The sequence below is a fragment of the Giraffa tippelskirchi genome, chromosome 4 (genome assembly GCF_054371585.1).
Source record: "Giraffa tippelskirchi isolate mGirTip1 chromosome 4, T2T-mGirTip1v1.2.pri, whole genome shotgun sequence".
Taxonomy (NCBI): domain Eukaryota; kingdom Metazoa; phylum Chordata; class Mammalia; order Artiodactyla; family Giraffidae; genus Giraffa; species Giraffa tippelskirchi.
In genome coordinates this window covers 164,052,657-164,071,578 of record NC_137278.1, presented here as the reverse complement: position 1 = coordinate 164,071,578, position 18,922 = coordinate 164,052,657, and the positions used below count along the sequence as shown (strand labels likewise).

Here is an 18,922-nt window from a genome sequence, read left to right as displayed (position 1 = left end):
GAATTGCTGAACTGTGAAAAAAACATTTATCCAAGTGCATTTACTCCTATAGGAAACGAGCTATGTTGAAGACAACTCCAATCAAAATGCTGTATCGCTGATCTTCTCACTCAAAGAAGAAGTTGGTGCACTGGCCAAAGTTTTACGTTTATTTGAGGTAAGTGCTCTGTTCATTTCTGCTTTAAATAATGGCATAGCAGACTTCTGTGTTATCTTCTGGTTGGATGCAGTGAAAAGAACATAGGGTCTAGAACTGGAAGACTTGATTTTCAGCTTAGGCTCTTACATTACCCAACTGTGTGATCTTAGATAAGTCTTTCATTGTCTGTGAGCCAAGGTTTCTCCATTTCATAATTAGGATCATTCAGGATCATGGTTGCACACCCAGGAAGCCAACATTGGACTCCCTCTTCCTGTATCAAACTTTGCTTGAGTTAATTACAGTTGGCCTTCATATTTATAAGTCACACCTCCTTCAGATTCAACCAAAATTGCTATCTGGAGTTGGTTGAATCCACAGATGTGCAGCTCGCTGGTAGGAAGGACTGACTGTATTCATTACACTAGTACTGCCATTTTATATAAGGGTCTTGAGCATCCAGGGTTTTGGTTCCCATAGGGTCCTGGAATCAGTCCTCCACAGATACAGAAGGATGACTGTACTATTCTCTCAGTGTTCCCAAAGCACTTTTTAACTTTGGACTACAGACTAACACTTTCACAGCACTTATTTACCTTATGAAATGTGTACATTTCTGATTGACCCTGAGGATTGTTTCTCCTGGCAGGGAACCTTGTGTGAGTCATCTTTATATCCTCTACAGGCTCAGTTTATATATATGAAGTGTTCAATTAAGAATGAAATAATATATGGAATCGAGAAAAATGGTACAGATGAACCTATTTGCAGGGTAGAAATAGAGCCACCGATGAAGAGAACAGACATGTGAACACACTGGGGGGAGGAGAGAGTGGGATGAATTGAGAGAGTAGCACTCACATATATACAAGACCATGTGTGAAACAGATAACTAGTGGGAAGCTGCTGTGTAGCACAGGGAGCTCAGCTCAGCGCTCTGCGATGACCTAGACGGGTGGAATGCGGTGGGGGGTGGTTGGTGGGAAGGAGGCTTAACTATATATGTGTAGTTATAGCTGATTCACTTTGTTGTACAGCAGAAACTAACACAACATTGTAAAGCAATTATACTCTGATATAAAATCATAAATGAAAAAGAATGAAATTATATTTAAATATGAGCAAAGGAAAATCAACTTTCAAAAATGTTTTTGCCCTGGATTGTAAGAAGAAATATTTTTGAACCAAATGATTTTTTACCCCTAGTACTTTAGTTATACTCTACCTCGTGACTGAATACATAAATAGGTGAAGAGACAGATATCCCAGGCAGAAGAATGCCAAATAATTTAAACAGATACTCTGGAGTCAAAGAAGGAAAAGAACGTAATTCTCCACTCCTTAGGTGTGGGCCATACAGAGTGACTTGATGAAATAGCCCTTTACCTCTGTGATCTTCTTTCCCTAAACCCATAACCCCAGTCTAACCATGAGGAGAACTTCAGACAAATTCCAGTTAAGGAACAGTGAACAGAATACTTGACTAGAACTCTTCAAAACTGTCAAGGTCATCAACAACTAGAAGTGTCTGGGAAGTTGTCCCAGTCCGAAGGAGCCTCAAGGGATATGACAACTAAATATAGTGTCCTGAGTGGGATTGTAGAGCAGAAAGAGGACATGAGACACAAACTAAAGAAATTCAAATAAAGTATGGTCCTTAGTTTGTGAAAGTGTATCAACATCAGTTAATTAATTATAACACATGTTCTGTACTTATACATGACACTAATATTAGGGGAAATTGGCTGCAGAATATATGGGAATTCTCTCTACTAGCCTCTTACTTTTTCTGTAAATCTAAAAAATAAAGTCTATTTTAACGAAATTAAACCTGGGTATCCAAAGTGAGAAAGAAAAATAACTGCCTGAGTGAGAGCAAGAAATGAGTGTAGAAAAGAGAGACAGAGAGGTTTCTGAATGGCAAGCTGATCCTGAGAAAAAATATGTCTGTAAAATACAGGAACGTCACACTTTTGCCTTTGTATTATACAGTTCATAAGCATTTTCCTCTTGAGAGTTAGACCTTAAGGTTAATAAATTAAATAATAGTAAATTAACAGGATGTTTTCAACCTAATAAATAAGCCACAAGTAACTATTTACCAGGATGAAATGCACCCAAGAAACATGGACTGCACGTGGGATGGTTGAATGTCAAAGTTCATTGACCATGACAGGTTGTTTAATGTGTGCTTTTGTTTATTCATCTGTAAACTGGAACTAATGATCCATACCTCCCTAGGTCCGGGAGATTTTATGTGCTACATGAAATGCATGGTATGACTCTGAGTCCACAGAAGATTCTCACACAATGTCTGTTCCTTTACTGCTTCCACCTATTATCTAGGAAACCCATGAGAAATCTTTGAGACTGTGTGAAGAGGAGAAAGATGTTAGAAGCCTAGAGATATTCAGGAGCCTTGATTTAAATTTTTTTCCCAAAAAGTAAAAAAAAAAAAAAAAAAAATTAGAATGAATGGCTTAGTATGTTTTGTTGAGCATTTACAGGAAATTGCAATGACCAAGAGTCAAGGCAGGACCATTAAAAAAAAGTAGGATAGCATAGGGTGGCAAAGAGCTGGACACGACTGAGCGAGTAATCACAGCACAGTAAGCACAGCTTAATAGAACCAAGGGGTTATGGTGGCCACAGTGTATTTGTGTACTTCACATCTCTCATGATACCCTCAATGATATGGAAAACTAAGTGTTAGATACAAAGCCTTTAAACTGTGTGCATGTGTGGTTAGTCACTCAGTCGTGTCTGACTTTGTGACCTCACGGACTGTAGTGCACCAGACTCCTCTGTCCATGGGATTCTCCAGGCAAGAATACTGGAGTGGGTTGCCATGCCCTCCTCCAAGGGATCTTCCCCACCCAGGGATCAAACCTGTCTCCTGCGTCTCCTGAATGATGAACCCATGGGGAAGCCATTTATATTGTATAGATGACGCTAAACTTCTGGATCATATAAAATGAAATCATTTTCTGCCAGAAAAGAAAAGAAAAGAAAAAGAATAAGGATGAATCTAAACTACACTTTAGGACAGTATTTCCTAAACAATATTCTATCGAATGCCACATATTATTAGGTGTTTTATTAGATTAGAGTTCCAAGGGTAAATAGGGTTGGAAAATTCTGCACCTAGATTTTGGAGACCCCTCATGCTTGTGAAAATATTAAAGACTTTGGAAAGCCCTGCAGAGTGGAAACTTATTCAGTGTTACCTTACTCAGCATTTCCCAAATGTTTTTGACCATGGAACCTTGTTCAAGAAAGACATATTACCATTTTGCAGGCACTAGTATCCCACTGAACTTATGCTATTATAGAGTTAGGAGCTCCAGACTCTTAGTTATGAGTGAGATTTGGGACCCTGAGGAGTAGAACAGCATTGGGATTAAGACTATGTTGTCTGGATCCAAACTGTTTGGGTTGAAAATCCAGTTGTGCCACCCGTGAACTGGATAACCTTAGGAAAGTTATTTATCCTCTTGGTGACTTAGTTTCCTCATGTTTAAACTGAAGGTAATAAGATTTTTTTGTAGGGCTGTTGTGAAAATTAAATCAATTAACACAGGCAAAGTACTTAATGGTAGTATCTGTCACATAGTAAGAGCTCAATGAATGTTTGCTCTCATTATTTTTATGCAGTATCATTTTGGAGAGCCATGGAGCATCAGAGACTTACATTCTTAGCTCTGTGACAGATAGCTAAAGGATTAAGATTAAGGTTAATTGATTTGAAAAGGGATTATGGGGGTGAGGAAACAATAGTTTCATTCAAATATTTGAAGTGCCATCATGGAAAAAGAATGGGGCTTCAGAAATGGTGATTCAGATGGTAAAGAATCTGCTTGTAATGTGGGATACCTGGGTTTGATCCCTGGGTGGGGAAGATCCCCTGGAGAAGGGAATGGCTACCCACTCCAGTATTCTTGCCTGGGAATTCCATGGACAGTGGAGCCTGGCGGGCTACAGTCCATGAGGTCAAAAAGAGTCAGACAGAAGAATACTGCTTATTTTTTGTCACTTCACAGGCAAAAGGACAAAGCACGAAGTTACAGGGAGCATATTTCAAATTACTTAAAGGCATCATCTCTACTGTAGAAGAGAACTGGAAGGCACTGATTTCAAGCATCATTACTATCAAAACAGCTAGTAAAAGGCAGGGAAGAATCAGTGCAAAAATTATGGTATAAATAAACTTACCTTTCCTTAATAAAGACAAAAGAAAAATCCATTCTAGTTCCTCCAACATTGGCAATGGAGGAGAAATGTTATATGGTGGAATCACCTGCACCTATGAGCACCTTGCTAAGTACTCTTGCAGTCACCTCCATCCTTACTGAGCACGACTATCTTTTCCATAGCTGATTAACACCAAAGTCATCATCCCACTAAGTGGTGATACTGCCTGCCAGTGGGCTCGTGGTCTGTTAGACCTCAGCTGGTAACAACATCAGAATGCAACAGAAACCTGGAGAGGTGGGATGGGTGGCGGTGGGAGGGAGGCTCAAGAGGGAGAGGATATATATATGTATATATATATATATATATACATATACATATATATATGTGTGTGTGTGTATATATATATATATACTCACAGCTGTTTCATATTATATAGCAAAAGCCAACACAACATTATAAAGCAATTATCCTCCAATTAAAAATAATAATAATACAAAAATAAATAAAGATTCATTAACTTAAAAAAAGAATGCAATAGGCTTGATATTTGCATTGGAGATACAGAGGTATGGTGTTTACATGCATTGGTTGTGTGGTGATGGGGGCAGTGAGGCAGATGGTTTTGTGAATTGGGGCCAAACAATTAGGAACATACTCAAACCTCTGTCTGCTAACCCCCCAAAATCCCACTGTCCTCAGTACATTGATCTCTCAATTCTCTGCATTTTCCAAAGTTCTCTTTATTTTTAGCTTCTACTCGCTCATGTCCTGCGCCTACTTAGAAAACATAGTCTCCTGAGAGTCTTTATTGCAGGTGGCTTAGTAATGGGCTATAAAATTAGAATCAAACTCCTGGGGGAAGTTGCAGAGAAGAGGTCTCCCTTCCTCTGCCAGAACTCCACTAATCATTTTACCATGAATTCCCTAAGGACAGGAATAAGCCATCAGGCACATATACAGAGCTCTGAAGTACATGATGAGTGTGCTCACTTGTCATCATTTAACTGATGGAGACACACAGGTTCAGACCAAGCAAGCTGCCCAGGGCTAGACACTTAGAGCTAAAAACTGCTTCCAAGTTCACCCTCCATTTTCACAGTAGATTTGAAAACAAATCTGTATATGTGTTTATAGTCTAAATGTTTACAAGTACAGTCTATATTTGTCACAGTCACTTTCTGTGTTCCCTCTCTGCCCAGATGACCCATATCCCACCCTCATAAGATACTCAATGAGCTCATACTGTCTCATTCATGTATTCCATTAACCTTCTGTGATTATCAGCTGTTATCAGACCGTATATATGTGCTGAGGAGACCAGGATGATTGAAGCAGTCATTCTCTGCACGTACAGAACGTGGAGAAGCTCAGGCTTCCATGAGCATTCTTAACCCAGGCTGGGGGAAAAATTGTTTAAGAAGTTTCTTGCAGACATAATGTTTAAGCTGAAACCTAAAGGACTGACTAGTGAGGAAAACAGGGGAGTAAATTCCAGAAAGAAGAAACAAATGACTTGAGGGGAGAGAATAAATCATGGCCAGGTCACAGAATCCTTGAATCCTTTACCATCCACCAACCTCAGTGTTCCTGGGAACAGAGGCGGGGTTGCAGAGGAGATGTTTGGCAGATAATAAGATGTTTACTACTCTCAAGTTTGGACTTTAGGTCCTGCCTATGACTCCTGGGTCTAGTGAGCAGGACAGCATCAAGACTGAATCATGAGGGTTCCTTTTATCCTTTTGGCCTTGGTCTAGAGCAGTTGCAGCAGTAACATGTTTACAGGGAACATTCCATCTTTAATTAAAATAAGAAGAGCATTGAGTTTCACTGCAGAAGAGTTCTTACAACCCAGATGACTTTTTCATCTTATTTAAACCCCCAAATATAGATAATGATATAAAGAATGCCCATGTAACTCACTTCCTGTTTAAGCAGTAAATCATTACAGAAATGACTTAAATCCCTGCGTACCCCTTCCCCATGTACCTCCCTCCTCAAAAGTAGCTATTAATCTGAATTTGATACATATTATTCCCATGCACCTTTCTAGACTTTGTTGTATAGAGATATCCATTAGGATATATGGCATGGTCTTGCAAGTTTTGCTTTTTTGAAGTAAAGTTGATTTACAATGCTGTATTAATTTCTGTATACAGCAAAGTGCTTCATTTGTATATGAACATATATACTTTACATATATAGACTTCATATTCTTTTCTGTTATGGTTTATCACAAAATGTTATATATATTCCGATATTATATATAATTCCTTGTGCTATATAGGACCTTGTTGTTTATCCTGTAAGCTTTTAATCTTCATAAGATTGGAATCATATTGTAATTGTCCGTCTGCAGTTTTCTTTTTGGGGAGAAGATGGGGGACATTGTTTTTGAGATTTGTGCATATATTTTTGCTCATTCATTTTTTTTCTATTTTCCATTGTGTGATTATACTTTATTTCTTATTGATGGATCGTTAGCTTGCTTCTATTGTATGTCCATGCAGATGGTGCTGCCTCAAACATTTTGTGTAGGTTTGATGATCCAGTTATTGAATAGAGGAACCTCAGATGGAAAACTGGCACTGTTTTCAGCTGTTCACCTGTTCAAAACCAGACATATTTGAGAAACAGTAGCATGGAGCTGACTTTCTAAACTTGCATCATAAAGTTCAGTCCTATGTTGTGAAAATGTTGATGGAGTGCCGTGGTCCATTGTTGGCATGTGGGTTGTGATTGCTCATGGATAGCTTGGACTGAAACAGGCCACTGGGCCATTTAGATTTTATCTCTTCCGTGCCAAAAAAAAAAAAAGGCGTAGAAAGGGGAACCTGTGACAGGACAGGTCTTTCCTGTAAAGCCTTGAAAAGAGCTTGGATTAAGCTGCTAGCCCAGCTCTTCCCCAGGAAAGGAGTTCCCTCTGAATTGGACACAGTTCCAACCACATGGAGGGGGAGATGGGGAAGAAATAACTTAACAAAGAGAGACAAGACCAAGGGAAGGGAAGACCAGATGACAACAGAGACACTCCCAGGGGAGGCGAGAGTGGGATCCTAAAAGATGGTTTCCAGGGGGTGAATCCTGAAAGTTAACTTGAACCTGCCCGAGAACTCGCCTCTAGCATGGAGTTGGGGAGAATCTTGACTTTAATTGTGCTGCTCCTGCTTTCCTGAATGTTTTTGGTTTCCTGTTTAGCCCAGTGGGTTTAAGTTTTAGACTCTTAGTCAACTGGGTCTGTTACTGGACCTCTCTCAAGAAGAGATAAGTAAAATATACAAGAAGCCCTGCCTGTACCTCTGAGAGACTTCTTTTGTAACTGTTATTTCTCACCCAAGATGTTGTGGCCATCCCCAGACAGTTTCTGCCTTTGTCCCATTGCAGTCCTTTTTTTTGGCTGTGACCCAAGGTTTGTAGGATCTCAGTTCTCCAACCAGGGATCGAACCTATGCCCTCTGCAGCGGAAGTGCAGAGTCCTAACCACTGGATCACCAGGAAGTCCCCAGTCTATTCTTGAAATACCTGCTAGAGTGCTTCATTGAATACATGAATCAAAATCTCTCTCTCCCTCTGCCCTGCTACCTCTCATAGCTTAGTTTATTGGAGTATAGTGATTTACAATGTTGTGTTAGTTTCAGATGTACAGCAAAGGGTTTAAGTTACACATATACATATATTCATTCTTTTTTCAGAAGAAAGTGAAAGTTCTCTCAGTCGTGTCCAACTCTTTGCGACCCCATGGACTATACAGTCCATGCAATTCTCCAGGCCAGAATACTAGAGTGGGTAGCCTTTCCCTTCTCCAGGGGATCTTCTCAATCCAGGGATCAAACCCAGGGCTCCCACATTGCAGGTGGATTCTTTACCAGCTGAGCCACAAGAGAAGCCCAAGAATGTTGGAGTGGGTAGCCTATCCCTTCTCCAGTGGATCTTCCTGACCCAGGAATCGAACCGGGGTCTCCTGCATTGCAGGCAGATTCTTTACCAACTGAGCTATCAGGGAAGCCTTTTTTAGATACTTTACCTTTATAGGTTATTACAGAATATTGAGTAGAGTTCCCTTTGCTTACAGTAGGTCCTTGTTGTTTATCTATTTTATACATAGCTTCTTAATATCACTCCAAGTGAAAACCAAAGTTAAGATAATGGCCGATAGGTTATTCTTGGTTACTTCTCTGCCTCATGTCCTCTTGCCCCCTGCCCCTGCTCATTCTGCCCCTGTCATACTGGCCTCATTGATGGTCTTCAGTCATATTCTGAAATGGCTGACCCCAGGACCCTTCCACTTTCTGTTCCCTCATGACTTGCTTCCTCATTGATTAGAGGTCTAAGCTTACATGTCATCTGTTTATTTTCTGAGGATTTCATGACCCCATTGTTTAAAATGGCACCTCGATTGAACCTCTGGAATAGTCTGTTCCTCTTCCCTGCTTATTTTTGTCTGTTCCATCTGAAGACTGTATGTTTTATTTATTTATCATAGTTATTATTTGTGTCTTCCTTCCAGAATGTAAGCTCCAGGAGGGCAGGGATTTTTCCTGCTTTGTCTGCTTTAATAGCCCAGTGCTTAGGGCAGTGTTTGGCACCAGCAATGTGTTGGATTGAATGAGTTATGAAAGGCTCCTGTCTGTTTACCTGAGACCAATGATGTGGACCATCATCTGTGACTGTCTTTGATGTTGCCTTCCCACCCCAGAAAGCTCTGAAACAGACCAAGACATAACGTCATTTGAGCTTATGCCAAGGCAACAGCATGTAGGGGGTCCAAGAATTCAAGAAGCTCCCCTTTCCAGTCTAGTCTCATCTGAAAATATGCTCAGCATTTCATTCTCCTTTTGGAAACATACTTTCAGGAGAAAAGCTGAGAAAAACTTAAAGTACAGCAAATATTAAAGGGGAAGTGACTCATCAACTTAATGTGTTTCAGTTTCCAGGAGAATATATATCTGTGCCAGGTTGAGAAAGGTAGGGTATACTGACTTCTTACTGAGTGACTGTGATTGAGGCCACAATGGTGCTAGGTGTTTTCTCTCTTGTTAATGCTCATTAAGCTGTCAGATAATATTTTGATTTTTATATTAAACATGGAAAATAAAAGTTCATAATGGTTAACTAATGTATCCAAAGCTGGTGAGTACAGAACAGAATTTGAACTCAGATTAGTCCCAAAGCCCACACTTTTCGCCTTACCATTCTTCTTTCCTTGAGAAATGAAATGGAAGAGGAGAGGAAGGAGCTTGAGTTCAAGAAAAGGTCCAGAAGCACAAATCCATTTTTCACAGTTCATCATATTCATTCTGCGTTTCATCTACTTGTGATGAATCCCCATTTAGGAAGATTTTCCTCATGGATGGGAGCACAAAAGGGTTTCTGGTCAATCCTTGTTAAAATAGATCATTCATTTCACTTTGCTTTTCTTTGGTCCTCACACTCTGTTCAAGAGTCCTGAGCCATCAAGTTGTTACTCTGCCTTCTTGTATGCAGAAATTAACTACTGGGCAAATTGTGAAATTGTCTTTGCAGTGTTGAACTCTAACTCTAACTTTTCTTGCCTCTGCCAAAAGGTCCACATGGATTAACAGAAAGAATTCTTTCTTTTTCCCTCCCCCAAGATGTGGTGAGTGTGCATGGGTTGATTTTTAACTTGCATAGAGCCCTTGTTTGAAAATACAAATTCAAGGACTTCCCTGGCTATCCGGTGCTTAAGACTCTGTGCTTCCACTGCAGGAGGTGTGGATTCAATCCCTTTTGGGGAACTGTGATTCCACATGCCATCTGGCATGGCCAAATAAATAAATAATAATAAAAATTCGTTTCTTAAAAGGTAACTATGATCATATTCAGATTTGGAGGTTCATTTCTAAGGCATTTCTTAGCAACCAGAATTATTGGTATCTAAGGATCCACACTATTAAACCAGAGAAACACCACTAAGGAAATTGCATGCTAAGCTAGAGAGTTAATTGATTCAAATGGCAAAGAAATCATCTGAAGAATTTAGCTGGGTGATCTTAGACAGAAATTTCACTCACATTAAAAAGATACATTTTAATTTTCTTTGCATGGATAATAGTATGAAACTTTTGGCAGGTAAGTGGAAGTTACACATAATCTTGTAATAACATCAGATGCCTTTCATTCTAGCCTTTTTTCCTTGCTTTGGACAGAAGTTTTAAGACATATTTTAATTATCTATCACATACCTATATCCATCATAAGTATTTTCCCAAGGCTCTGTCATTTAAAAGAGAAAGTTAAATTTTAGTAATAAATATTGTTTTTTGAAAAGTTGAACTGTGATCAAAAAGAAAATAGAGACAAAAAACACCCTGAGGCCCATCATTGGAGTTGTTGTTCAGGTGCTAAGTCATATCTGACTCTTTGCGACCCCATGGGCTGCAACACGTGAGACTTCCCTGTTCTTCACTATCTCCTGGAGTTTGCTCAGACTCATCACTGGAGATCATCACTGTGGGAGTGCTTACTGGCACTTTGTTTTATGCATGTTGTTGTTAGTTTCTTTTTAGTGGTTGCAGGATCTCCAGGGAATGATTATACACTACAGTCCATCTAATCATTCCACTATTATGTAGTCAGCTTACAAATTTTGGTAAAAAGTTCTCCCATAAGTTAGGTCTCTAGTGTTATAAAAACTGAGTCATGGGGCATACATTGTTTTTATTTTTATAAATTGGAGCAAAATTGCTTTGCAGTGTGTTTGTTTCTGCTGTACAATGAAGTGAATCAGCTGGAAGTATATGTATATTCCCTTCCTCTTGAGGCTCCCTCCCTCCCTCCCTCCCTTCTATCCCACCCCTCTGGGTCATCACAGAGGGCTGAGCTGAGCTCCCTGTGATATACAGTAGCTTCCTACCAGCTATTTTACTCATGGTAGTGTATATATGGCATACATTGTCTTCTGGCTATTTCCAAGGTGAGAGGCTTCTGCCTGGGAAGTGGTGTTGTGTTAGGAGGGGTGGGATAGAAGTGGGGAAACTCAATCAGTGTAGGGTCTGCCTTCCAGCCTTTGAAAATTTTTTTCACCCTACACCCCTACCCACCTCCTATACCACCCGCCCTCCCTTGCTGTTCCACAAATAAACATGCCCAAGGTGCATCCACTCCTATTTCTTGGCTTTGCTGTTTTTTCTCTGCTCTTAACAAGGCAGGAATTGGTTATCTCTTCATTTAAAGTTTCAGCTTAGGTCAATAAGCAGAGCTTAACCATTCACTTTCATCCAGAGCCAAGAAGGATGACATTGCTCTTTGCTTCCACTAGGAAGTCACCTCTGTTTGCAAAGAAAGCTTTAGAGCAACTGCTATCTGTCTGGTCTTCCTTCCTCCACGTGATCTTCTCTCTCTCTGGTCAGGAGTCCCCACATTGGGTTACCTGGTCAGGGGTGTGTTGTTCTGTAGCTGGTGCCCATATATAATGGGCTTTATCATGTACCCCTGAGAATTATGGGGAAGAAGGAGCAGGAAGCAGTGCCTATGTAGGATTGCTTATTATTGTGTTTACTCCCACAGTGTTTTCACTTTGAGGGACTTGGCATAATAGTGATAAGAATGATGAGACCTGGTATTTGTGGGATGCTCATCATATCCCTGGCAGGACAGGTTGTGTGGTTAAAAGACCAGTGTCTGAGGTTAGAGAAAATGAGCTTCTCTCTCCAGCCACTTTTTCTTTTAAATAGGTGTGTAATTGCTTTGGGCTTCCCAAGTGGCTTCCCTGCTGGCTCAGATGGTAAGAATATGCCTACAATGCAAGAGACCTGGGTTCCATCCTTGGGTTGGGAAGATCCTCTGGAGAAGGAAATTGCAACCCACTCCAGTATTCTTACCTGGAGAATCCCATGGACAGAGGAGCCTGACGGGCTATAGTCCATGGGGTTGCAAAACAGTTGGACACGACTTAGTGACTAAACAACAGTAATTGCTTTACAATGTTGTATTAGTTTCTGCTGTACAAAACAGTGAATCAGCTATATGTATACATGTATCCCCTCCCTTTTGGACCTCCCTGCTACCCAGCATCCCCCATCTCAGCCATCTAGGTCATCACAGAGCACCGAGCTGAGCTCCCTGTGTTACACAGCAGCTTCCTCTCTGGCCCTTTTTGACAAAGCATCTTTGTCTCTGATTTTGTTTTTCACATCTTCCTTAACCTCTTCAGAGGATTCTTGAGAAGGTCACAGAAAATAATTTGAAACTGTAAAGTGATATTATTTGAATATAATTACTGTATTTAAGTATCATTACTGTAATTATCCATGTGCGACCATATGCCACTAACCATCAAGGAAAAAGATACACTTCTTGAACTCGAAGGTTGATGAATTTCATTTCTTTCAATTATAGAATTATTCAAGTTATTAAGCATTTTTTTCTGGGTACATTTTGTCCATTTTAATATTTGGAGAAACCCTCTTTTAAAGAAAAATTAATGAAGAGGATACTCCTTGATTTTCTTCACAAAGAACAGTACTGTCAATGAAATCAGAGTTTTGAATACATAATAATGAAAACCACACATTGAAATTTGAGGGCCAGTTTAAGTAAGTGACTCTTTTTACTGATGAACTCCATAAGGGCTAAAGTATCACCAGCTAGAGACATTGACATTGAGAAGCTGTATTAAGTGATTATTATTTTGTGGCATTTAATGCACATGAGTCTTCCCTTCTCAATGAGACTTCACGTGTCCATTCTATTAAATACTGCAAACTGCCCCGTTCCACTCCAAGACTGCCTGTTCCCTTCACCCTGCTCTGCTTTGTATTTTTCCCTAGCCTTTATCATTATAATACATAAATCAGTTTTCTTTTTTGTTTGTTGTTTGTATCATCACAAATTGAATGTAAACTCTATTAAGGGAAAATATCTTTGTTTTGTTCACTACTGTATCCCAGCCACCTAGGAAGTGATCAGTACCTGGTAGGTGCTACATATACATTTGTGGCATAACTGGAATGAAAAGTAATTATATAAAAATATGAGCAGTATTTATACTGGATAATTTTAACTGAGCATGTATTATGTACCTGGCAGTCTGTATGTATCATCTCATTCAGTGTTGCCTACAAATTTATGAACAGGTACCATGAATACCTGGAGAAGGGCATGGCAACCCACTCCAGTATTCTTGCTTGGAGAATCCCATGGACATAGGAGCCTGGCAGGCTGCAGTCCATGGGGTGGCAAAGAGACAGACATGACTGAGTGACTAAGCACCACAAATACCCACAAAATTACAGATGGAGAAACTGACGGTTAGAAATATAAAAGTACATTTTCTAAGGTCTCGTAGCTGATATAGTTAAAAACTTTGATTTAAACCCAATAAGCCTGACTCTTGTGGACTCTATCCAAGCAGAACAGCATTGCTTCTGTGTACCAAACTGAAATCTTATGTTTGCTATTCTAGGCCTTGAGCAGATTTCCACGTGATTAAATTCTGTGACATTTGAACTATTTTCCCAACGTTGGATTTGTTATTTGGTTTTGCAGAAGAAAAAGTAAACAGTTTTTGCTGTGTTAAAGGCTTTCTTCTACTCTTATACTGGACAAAAAAGGAAGAAAGAAAAAAAAAGAAGAACTCGTCTTCCTCACTTCTCCACAATTCGTCGTGTTTGCTCTGGTTTTGCATGTTTGGTCTGTGTCAATTCCAGTTACTGTCCCCTTCATACTCCCTTAACTTCTCTTTTCTAGGAGAACGATATAAACCTGACCCACATTGAATCAAGACCTTCACGTTTAAGGAAAGACGAGTATGAATTTTTCACCAATCTGGATCAACGCAGCGTGCCTGCCCTGGCAAACATCATCAGGATCTTGAGACATGACATTGGTGCCACTGTGCACGAGCTTTCCCGGGATAAGAAGAAGGACACAGGTGAGAGACAGGAATTTCACAAGGTAAATAACTCTACATCCTCATCATAAAATAATGGCAAAGAAGGACTTACCTTGGAGCCAAGTGGTTAGGACATTGCCTTCCAATGTAGGGGGTGCTGGTTCCATCCCTGGTTGGGAAGCGGGGATCTCACATGCCTTGTGGCCAAGAAACCAAAACATAAAACAGAAACAAATTGAAACAAATTCAATAAAGATTTTAAAAATCGTGCTTGTGCTAGGTTGCTTCAGTTGTGTCTGACTCTGTGCGACCACATCAAAAAAACTTAAAAAAAATAATGTCAAAGGTAATCTCTACCATGAAAGACCAGGATTTAGTGAGAGGATGTAGTTTAGGGATGCACAATAGTGCCTGTCATAGTTAGACATTTAATAGCTGTTCCTTTTCCCCTTCCTCAAGATAGCTGTTTCTTATATTAGTTGTCTTTAGTTGCCTTCTACTGCAATTTTTATACATTTTTTGTTGGTGGATTCTTATGCTCTCAGAATTTCCCAGTCTCTAGAGATGGATGATTAGGGTGCCCAGGGTGCTTTCTATTTAAATATAATGTCAGGACAAATTCTTTAGTAATCTCTATTGCATCTCATGGGCTCTCCCCACGTGCTTCTCATGAGCTAGAGCTCTTTGGTTCCTTGTTCTTAGGACTTTCATTGTCTCTTCCACTAGATTACAAGCTTCTTATAGGCAGGGAGAGTCTCTTTCCTACAGTTAATATCCTTTCCTTGAGTTAATATCCTCAGAGTTATATAGCTCTCAGCAAATATTTGTGTATGAATGACTAAACAGAGCAATTGTTAAGACTTGCTCTGCCTACTTGTTTACTTACTGAAATTGCTACCAAATCCAAACTGGTTCTGCTGTGTCACACGATGGGCCAGTAAATCAGGAGACAGGTTGTTGGGGACAAGGAATAGTGACTTTATTCAGAAAGCCAGCAGACTGAGAAGATGGCAGACTGATGTCTCAAAGAACCATCTTACCCCAGTCAGAATGTGGGCTATTTTACTAAAAATAGCCCGAATTATATTTTTATGTTAAAAAAAGTTAGTTGTCTATTGCAAACTTCTTGGTGCAGGAATCCTTTGTTCTTGCAAGTGTCCCTGTAGGTCAGGTCACGATGTTCCTGTGAATCTCCAGCAAAACAAATGTTATTCTCTGTTTGGCAGCTTTTTACCCATATGTGTATAAAGGCCAGAGCCCTGAGAATGGGCTATCCTGTATATTTTAGGTTCTAGGCAACATTCTTTTACAAAAGGTGGAGAGCCAGTGTGACTAATCACTGGCAGCAGAGCACAAAGGTTAAAATAAAAGAAACATCTAATATGGAGTCATATTTGTTCTTCTCTATTACAAAATATTGCCATGGAGAGGAGTTAGGGCAATAGAGTGTAGGAATTGCATGGGCTTGGCCTTGGAGAGGCTTCAGTTCAAGCCCTACTTTTTCCACTTACTGGCTTTGAGACCCTTGACAAGTCTCTTTAACAGCCCTGACCTCTATTTTTCACAGGACTTCTGTGAGGATTAAATGAGATCTTGCATAGTCAGTGCTCAAAACAGTGCCCAGCTGGATCAATGATAGTATGTGGTGGTTGTTGAACTGATGAGACGTGCTAATAGGTGACTATTAACTAAAGGCCAGAGTTTCCATTAGGGATAATGCTTTGCATTGTATAGTTCTGTTGATTTTGACAAATGCATAATGTCATGTGTTTGCTGTTACATGTCATACAGAATGGTTTCAGTGCTCTCAAAATGCCCTTGCTCCACCTGCTCATCCTTCCCTCCTTCCCATTTCTCCCTGGCAACCACCCATCTTTTTACTGTCTTCATGATTTTGACTTTTCCAGAATGTTATGCTGTATGAATAGGGAACCACAGACTATATATCCTTTTTTAAAATATTTATTTATTTGGCCGTGTTGGGTCTTTACTAGGTCTTAGTTATGTTATATGGGATCTTTCATTGCAGACTCTCTAGTTGTGGCATGAGGGCTTAGTTGCTCTGAAACATGTGGGATCTCAGTTCCCCAACAAGGAATTGAAGCTGTGTCTTGTGCATTGCAAGGCAGAATCTTAACCACCGGACCACCAGGGATGTCCCTTTATCCTTTCAGACTGTTTTTTTTTGGTTTGTTTTTTTCATTTAGCGGTTTCCTTCATGCCTTGTGACTTGATAGCTCATTTTTTTGGTAATCACTGAATAATGTTCCATTGTATAGATGTACTGCATCTTGTTTATCCATTTTGCTTAATCTGTTGAAGGACATTTTGGCTGCTTCTAAATTTTGGCAATTATGGATGAGGCTGTTAAATATTCATGTGCAGGTTTTTCTGTTTTCAAAGTTTTCAACTCATTCGGATCACCACTTAGAAGTGATTGCTGAGATGAACTATTTTTTCCTATATAATCAAAAATTTTTTTCTATTGTAAAATCTAAAATCAAAAGCTTTTTTTGGCCACATTAAAGACTAGCTCAAGAGGATTTCAGGCTTCGTAGTTGAAGATAACATGTTAATAATTACTGCAGAGATGCTTTAAAATGAGACACAAGACTGCACCCCGCCCCCCCCCCCATAGGCCATTGAAACATTTTCTAAAAGACTCTTCTGAAGCCATCCTAGGGGATCTCTTCTCTTCCTGCCCTTGCTCTCTTGTGGCTGTAACCAAGACCAGGAAGTCCATCCTGGGTGTCTGCCCTTGCTGAGAGTGGCAGCCATGCATGCAGGGTCTGGTCACTGGTGGGGGGTGGGCACTTGGAATTCCTCTTCAAATTAACCCTATCTGCTTCCCTTCTTCTTCTACCTTCTGAGTGAGCTGCTTCCCTGATGACCTCCTTCTCTTGCTTTTCCGGCCACCTGCTCCCAACAGGAGCCTCAGGCCCTCAGGGCAAAGGGCCTGCCGGATCCTGGGGCGAGCTCTGCCTCTGCTGGGAGCAGGTGGAGGCCAGGCCAGCTGGGGCCCTGGGGTAGAAATTCAAAGCAATTGACAGGCAGGCCTGCAGCCCCTCAGGGAGGCAGGGAAGATGTACATAGATCAGCTTAAGGGCAGGCAGCCTGAACTGGAGGCTCAGAAAGCAGATGTGGAAGAGCAGTTAGGAGCCCAGACTCCGGAACCAGGACACCCACTTGGTGTGATTTTGGGGAGATTATTGATCATCATAGTTTATCACTGTATTGAATTCAAGTAAGAAGTCTCTGTCTTACAAGATTAATGAAATAACACCAGTGGTGTATTGAGGACAGCCCAGAGCACATTTAAAGGCTTAATAGAGGTTCTCTATTCTTAGTGTTATCATCATTGTTATTATAAATAATGACTTGAGCATAGGAGCCATGAAAAGCCAGCCGGTACACAGCGACATTTTCAGAGGTTCTGGGAACTGGAAAATGACCTCAGAGGTCATGCAGCCCAACAACGTCCTTAATTTTTCATCCGTTAAAATCAGAGGCCATGACTTGTCTTCAGGCACAGAATGAATTCTGTGCAGTTGTGGGCAAGCGGGTGTCGAGCACCGCTCTGTGCCAAGCACCGTGCTTGGAGCTGGAGGGAGAGAGAGAGTTGGCAGGGCCTGTCCTTAGGGAGCTCACAGGGCAACTGGGCAGCCGAGTGAATGCAGAAGAAGGGTGGGTGCTGTGATGGAGACATGGATGGTAGAATTTGGCCTCAATTCCACCTTAACTCTGAGGACCCAGCAAGTGTGAAAGTGAGGAAGCCCACGCTCTGACATCAAGGCACCACATCATCCATGTTGGGCTCATCAGAGGTGGAACGTGACACAGGTCTGATTCCCTGGCGGGGCTCAAAGTGGCAGGGTATTGATGTTTAACATTGGGTCGATATTTTACCTAGTGAGGAAAACACTGCTCAGACTAACCCTCCAAAACACTATGTGTCTCAGGACCCTTGTTTCTTTGGATGGTACTTCACCCCAGCCCATATTGGTTGCCCTTCCCAGGCATGGTTTCCTGACCCTTGTACCTGCTGAAAGACATGGCCCTTTGGGTTTCTGAGTTAGTTTTTGTGAACTGGAGTCTGGGCCCAGAAACAGTTTTTTTTGTTTTTTTTTTTAGGGGAAATAGCCATCCCTTTGCAGAATTGTTCCTTCCGTCAAACTCCACTGGAGGATGATTAGGAGAAGAAAGCATCTTTGTAGATCTGAACCTTTGATTCTTTCATTCAACAAAGTGCCCTTCCTATTGAGGGCTCAGATCTCAAGGGCGAGTCTGACAACAGGCTGAAGGAGGGGGAGATCTGAACCCCTCAAATCAATTGGGCTAAATCACTTTCCATTCTAGTTGTTAAACCATTCAAAAGACTGTATGGGTGCTAGAAAATGAAAGTTTTCAGTTTCTTAATTGCTAAAGTTCCCCACCCAAAACAGCTTAAGGGAAGGCTAATTATGGTGACAAGTTAAAGAAACCCCAACCTTCTCAAATGGCTCCTGGCTGATAGGAATTTAATAGGATTTTAATCCATAGAGCCTTTTGAATACTTGAGGTCTATTCTCCTCTTCCCCTGTCTCCTGATGACCTCAAATCCTTCTTCAACCCAACATGAAAGAGTGTTAATATCTTCCATCGATTAGTCTACTAATCCTTTTACCTTTCTCTTTGAATCTTTTGCATGGGGGGGATGTAAAATTCCTACATGGAGCCAGATTGCAGCCAGGAGAAGCAGA

The 18,922-nt window shown here is 40.7% G+C and overlaps 1 protein-coding gene across 1 annotated transcript in view; it reads left to right on the top strand.

Moving 5' to 3' along the window:
- Positions 1 to 18,922, top strand: part of PAH (phenylalanine hydroxylase) — an 84,146-nt gene that overhangs the window by 8,438 nt on the left and 56,786 nt on the right. The window contains exons 2-3 of the mRNA XM_081595576.1: positions 53 to 157; positions 14,039 to 14,222. Of these exons, the coding sequence (XP_081451702.1) occupies positions 53 to 157; positions 14,039 to 14,222 (289 nt within the window). The remainder of the gene's footprint in view (positions 1 to 52; positions 158 to 14,038; positions 14,223 to 18,922) is intronic.